The sequence below is a fragment of the Gavialis gangeticus genome, unplaced genomic scaffold (assembly GCF_001723915.1).
Source record: "Gavialis gangeticus isolate Ggan-Ray unplaced genomic scaffold, GavGan_comp1, whole genome shotgun sequence".
NCBI lineage: Eukaryota > Metazoa > Chordata > Crocodylia > Gavialidae > Gavialis > Gavialis gangeticus.
The window spans coordinates 68,162,975-68,169,399 of record NW_017728993.1 but is presented as its reverse complement, the minus strand read 5'-3'; the positions used below and the strand labels follow the sequence as shown (position 1 = coordinate 68,169,399).

The following is a 6,425-nucleotide window of genomic DNA, read 5'->3' as shown; positions in this document are numbered from 1 at the left end:
GGGGGGGGGGGGGGGGGGGAGGGGGGGAGTGTGCAACATCTTAGGTGGCCTTTGTTAAAAAATTAGCACAAAGCACATCTTTACATACATGATCTATTTGAGGTATGTCACCATTTCCCCTTAAAAATTCTTCCCGTTTGCCTTGGATAGTAGGAAGCTTATAAAATTAATCCCTTCCTCCCTCCACCAGGTTTTGACAACATACAATGTTCAGTCCAAAACCCAAGTTACAAATTTTCTATGACCATAAGCAAATAAGATCAAGGCTATGAAGTTCAATGTCACAGTCTTTAAAGCGATTAAATATTTTAAAAGATAGTGTTATCTGAAACATTCTGAACAAACTATTTCAGAACCATTAGAAATCCATGTCTATCAACAAGGAAAATATCCTTATAATAATTATGCTCTGAAGATCATACAAATATCTCTTCTACACTCTTGCTTGCAAACTGCAAAGAGTATTTAATTAGGTAGGAAAAATTTAGGGAGCTAATCAAGGTCAAAATGCAATGCCATGGCTGCTACAGAGAAGTGTTTTCTATGGTGCATCACGTCACTCATTTAATTCCCACCTCTTCCCACAACACCCAATGTGAAAAGAGTATAAATGAAGTTAAAATTCCCTTCTCCTAGGGAACAGGAAACTCTACAGGATTGCTGCTGACACCACATTACAAAAGGTTTACAAAAGTAAGTACCCCACAGCCAAACACTGAAAAGGAATATGACCAATAATTTTATTCCTCCCTTTAAGTTTTATGCAAACTCATTTAGAGACTAATTTGTTCTCTCCAGTGTCACCGGTAAGTGTTACACATACCTAGAAAATGCCAAGATAGCTTTCTTCGAGAAAATGTAAGAATCACAAACATTAAATCAAGAAACAATTTATGCCACACAGTGTATAGCAATAGATAAAATGCATATGATGAACAGGATAGATTATAAAAGGAGTCATACAACTTCCTTTAGACTACTTTCCTGCTACAAGTGTCCTGCCAAGCGTGATGTTCACTAATTAGAAACAGCTGAAGGCTGTGATAAGGCTGGGCCCTTGTATGGGAGGGTGTCATCAGAAATCTGTATTTTATCTTTAGTTGCTGTTTAGAAGAACTCTAGCCCAAAAAATCTGAACTGATAAAGAAAAGCTTCTCATCTGAGAGAAAGGCATTTTTCTTATCCAGGTAAAATGATTTTTAGGGCAAAACTAACATTTGGTAAATGTGCCGTGAATCGCAGCTGACTGCAGTACAGAACTGGAAAGACAGCTAAAGAAGAGAATTGTAAATGAAAATCTGAAAAGTAAAAGCAACTCAAAGTGCCATTCAGACACATTTCTCACTAACTAAATGTCTCTAGCATTTTCTAGATCCCTTCCTCAATATCCATTTTGAACAGGACAAAAGGAAAAACACTATTTAACATGCAAACTTTGCCTGCTGGAAGTAAGCCTCATTTTTGCCTAGTATTGTCCTTCTAATTATTTAAACCCCCCCCCCCCTAAAAAACCTCATTGATCCCCCTTCTTGGAAGTTTTTTCTTCTTTTTTTAAAATTTCAACAGCATCAGTCCACAGTACTGTCTTTATTGAATCATCTTGCAAAGGACATCAGACAAGCTATAACTCAGATGACTGCTTTATTTCTTAAAATGAAGAAAATGTTAATTCTTAAAACAAAAAGGGAAATGAGAATCTGATAATTCTACTGGACAAGCAGGGGAAGGGTTTTCCCCCCCCTTCTTTTAAAAAGAACAGAAAGAAAGGGAAAGAAAAAGAGGTTGTTTTGCAATTTATCTTAAAACTGGTTGTACTTGCTTCTCATTCATGCCTTGGAAGGATTTTAAGTGACACAGCTTACCTCCCGTTTTAAGTTATCTGAAGCATTCAAAGCAGATTTCTGCTCATCTGCACTTTTCTCAGTTGCTGAAACTTTTGATTCAAACTCCGATTTAGTCTTCTTTCCTTTGCCATGTGAAGAGGAGATATTTTCTATATGTTGACCCACAAGGCTGAAAACGTAAGAATATTAGAAGTTAGCACCTAATCGTATTAAAGCATTGTTCAGTCTTCACGTAGTATTTTATACACGATACAAATATGTACAGAGATGGAGACAGAAGCAAGCAGAGCATGTGAAGGACTATATGTTGCAAGGCCAGCAGAGCAAAGGAAATTTTATTTTAAAGTCATTCAAGCTCATAACCTACTTCAATACTCACCCCTCTGGTGGACTGACAAAAGAGGAAGGCTCACTCTGAGGGTCAGCCTCAAGTGCCCCACCAATATCACAGTCAGGTTCTGACTGCTCAGCTTCACTAGAGCTGACTACGGGAATATCAGCACTGGAATTTTCTATTGCACTGAAGGGAAAGAAATAATATACTTTTTACCCTTCTGGTATTGTAAGTACATGCTAAAATCAGAGAGGTAAATTAATAAAGCCATTTGAAAGCCAATATGTACAGTACCATAAAAATGTCAGTCAAGCTTAAAAGGATTGAGCGACTTGCAACATGTTTTTTGGAACCACATTTTCAAACCTACCATTCATAAGAAAAAAATGCACCTCTCCTCTCATTTGCCACAGTGCAAGCAGCAGCACACAAGGTGCGTTGTACAGAAGACCTACTCAAATCCCACATTTCCTTTAAGGCATCTCATAGTACATTTACAAGACAATCTACTCTTTTAATCTTATGTCAGACATGTTTCATTGAATATATGGGAACAGAGCTGTAGCGAGCTCATTCGTGAAATTCTCAGGGCCAGCCCCTATAGAAAAAACAACAACACTCAGAGCCACTACAGGCAGCAGTCCTACCACAAGTATAGGGTCCTTACTGGATCGTAAGTCAGAAACAGATGGAGCAGTGTTCTGCTACATCTGCAAGAGGCAGCATGACAGCACAAGGATGTTGACAAAGGCAGAATTCTCTCCTATACAAGGAGGATCCTCTTCTGACTAAGTAAAGGTCTATAATCTTTCCAAATGCTACCTGAGCAGCAGAAAGGTTTTGCAATCTAGCCAAAGAATCCTGCCCAAAATCATCTTTTTGTTTTGTTTTCAATCACCGGGATGTTAATTTGCACATGCCGAGTCCAAAAAAGGCTAAAACAAATTGAGTGGCAAGGCTAGTTATCAGCTTTTCAAAAGGAGCAGGGGAAAAAGTGAGACAAATGAAAACTTCTGTTAGGTATTAGTTCAAGTTTCGCACTGGTCTAGAAGGGGGACAAACCAAAGGAGAAAACCTTTATTCCGTCTTGCTCAATTCCGCACCCAGGGCAACATGAACCTTGTCACTCCAATATCTTGACACCAGGCTGCAAAATGCTTTACCAAGAAGCATGTCAGCAATTTAAATGCCTATCCTTCCAGTCTGCTATTTGTTACAGCCACAATCATAAAAGCAGCAACAAAAACAAATTCAGAGCAAACACGGCAAATTCCATGTGGAAGAAGCTAACAGGGAGAATAAGACATCCCAAACCTCACTTCTTTACTGAGGAGTAAAGAGATTTGACTCTTTAGGGCACAGAGTATAAACTCCTTATGGAGTTCAAGCACTGTTAAAGTTCACTTCTAATGTGAATTTAAATGGATGCTTTTAAAAAAAATCCTCTTTGCTCACACAGCTAAATGCATCATGCCTTTGGCACTTGGGACTGTTAAATCCTAAATGTTAAAGTTGAACATTAATCTTAATGTTAAATTGCTGGGTCTATTCTTGCCTCTAAAAGATTGCCCAGATGAATGAACATACAAAAAATGTTAAACAGTGATAATTAGGAATTGATCAATTATGGTTTGCATATTAACCAAAAACTGGAAGCAGATTATATTCCATTAGCTTCAAGTGAGAAATTTCAAACAGAAAAATTCCTAATTACAATAGCAAATGTCTAAGAGTAGCACCAACTTCATTTCTCCCTCCTTCTCCCCCACCGCCAAGTTTCAAATGTGTACACATCTCCTCTCCTCACTGAGGGCCAGTAGAAGGCAAAGCAGAAGAGACTGACCTATCCTTGAGTTTATAGTATCATAATCTTTGTCTTAGCCAGATAGTACATATAGTATTTCTGAAAAATTCTCTATAATTCATCTCAGAATAGAGTTGCATCATGATCTCTTCCATGCCCAAAAGGGACAAGTTGTTCAGCAATAATAGGAGTGAGGAATAGGAATGGCTTTCAAAAGTATGCGTGTGGTGACTGTAAGGTCCAGTACACAAATGGAAAAAGGTAGTTATAATGGAAGTTTGCAGAACAGAATTCTCCCAACAACAATTTAAGGACAACTGTATGACTTTGAAAACTTTAAAAAAAAAAAAAAAAAAGCAAAACTTTAGGACTTTTATTGTTCACTTCCATGCACCCACATTTTACATTGTCAAAAAACGCATTACCACTGACTGCACCCTCACATTTCAAGTAAAATCCAATCTGCAAGCACATACTTCGCTGATTAAAAGATAGTCACCTTCTTCTGCCTCCTGTGTTCAGTGTTGCCAAACCTCAGCATACAAAAACAAAGAATCACCTCCAGAAGTTAAGATCGCTTCTTAAAAAAAATGTCCACTAACTTGAGTCTTTACACTCAATTTCAGCATTTCCCCAATTGTAACAGCTAAAATTTTAAGAGGTGAAAAACTTTCTATGAAAGTAACTCCAAAAGCTGATGGTTTCCTTTAAACCACCAAGAACTGACCTACAAAAAACACCTCACAAGAACTAACAATTGTAAATCTCACATCAGACAGAATGATCTAAGATAACATTAATTTAAAATGTATTTTTTATGCTTAGGTTTGCTTTACAAGAACTTTAAAACCAATTTCTGAATGCTTAATTACCCCACGGTTTCAGATTGCTAAGATTTTTCCTTCCCTCAACCACTGCAATAAAAGAATTTATGAGCACCAATAGACCTAACAGTGATGGGTCAGCAGATAGGTTTTATTCTTCAAGAGAAGAAATATGCTGGAAATTTTTTTTTGTCTTTAACAAGTCAGAAAAAATATTCAAATACCTTTAAATTCCACTTTTTTTTTTTTAAATTTAATGAAACCAGTTTATTTTCACTTTTCTTTTAATGTATATAGTCAGTGATTAAGAGAAAATTAGTCTAAGCTTGTGATACATGTGTGGGGAGTGAGGAGTACTTTCAGAGGGAAGTGGGTGGGGGAGGGGAGATAAGTCAAGCTTGTGCACAAGGCTTAGCCTTGGAATTTTAGATTGTGAGTTTTATAATGATCTTCACTTTTTTCTTGCTAGTGTTTTTTTGTTTGTTTGTTTTGTTTTTTGTTTTTTTTTAATACATCATTGAAGGCGGTGAGAAGAGCAAAGGCACATAAACTCTGGCAGTTCATAGAGTGCTCCAAGAGCCACTGACAAATCAATACACATTCCCCTGAGAGTTTGAACATTAGTACAAGTGTTACTGAATTTTAAAACAGGAGTTCGAAATTTGGTTTAGGAGGAAACTTGGTCTTTTACCACCAGTACAGTTTAGGACTACCCTACTGGAGTTGCTTAGAAGTAGGAAATCTGAAAGATTTGCCCTCAAAAGGATGCACAGCCCACTAGTGAAACCGCTGAAGTGCTATTCCTGCCCTACTTAACAGCACAAATATGAAAGCCCTTTATTGTTGCATCCACAAGAGAACAGCCATTTGTTTCCCCTGGGACAAGCAGCAGGGGCACACTTTGTGCTGCTGCTACTTGTCCCTGGGGAACTCCCATGTTGTGTGTGCTGTGGCACATGGCAGGTTACCCTGGATGGGGTAGGGGAGGCTGAGGCCAGCACCTATGTTGGACCCAGCAGCCTCACCTGGGGTCCTGCCAAGGCTGCAGCCACTACAGGAAGCTCGGCCAATAGCCAAAGCATGACTGGCCAGTCAGGCTCCAGTTTTGGGCAGAGTGTGCTGCTGCCACATGCACCACCCCCACTTGTTTTTGGCGTAGATTTTTTTGACCCCAGGATCTCCCAGGGTCACCCCACCAAACAAAAAAACCCCCCCAACAACAAAAACAAAACCCCACCACTGAAAAATAGCAGCACAGGAAGCCCCTGCATGTGCAGTGTGTAGCACCGCAGACAGGTCTGTGGCACCACGTACTGCACATCTGCATTCATCTGGATACAGCCTAGGAGGGCAAATGGCCTTACAGGAAAGAAAGGAAGGCTTGTACTATTCAAATAGATTAATCTACATAGAACATATTTAAAGCCTACTACTTTGATAAAAGGAGTTACTTGCTTCCCAGTATTCATCGTTGTATTGATAAATCAAAAGTTTTGACCAGAGACAAGCAAACTATTCTGAAAACACGCATTATTAGAAGTGACAGCATTACTTTAGCCTTGCTGCGGTGAGCCAGCATATAAACAGAGTCCCATGTACTTAAATTGGGAAAACTTGTT

The 6,425-nt window shown here is 38.7% G+C and overlaps 1 protein-coding gene across 3 annotated transcripts in view; it reads right to left on the bottom strand.

Moving 5' to 3' along the window:
* SUCO (SUN domain containing ossification factor) overlaps positions 1-6,425 on the bottom strand; it is a 110,289-nt gene that overhangs the window by 48,801 nt on the left and 55,063 nt on the right. For 2 of the 3 annotated variants that reach the window (XM_019501947.1, XM_019501948.1), the window contains exons 5-6: positions 2,224-2,364; positions 1,863-2,013 (exon numbers count right to left, since the gene is read on the bottom strand). In XM_019501947.1, coding sequence (XP_019357492.1) covers positions 1,863-2,013; positions 2,224-2,364 — 292 coding nt within the window. The remainder of the gene's footprint in view (positions 1-1,862; positions 2,014-2,223; positions 2,365-6,425) is intronic. The other variant, XM_019501949.1, reaches the window with a different exon arrangement.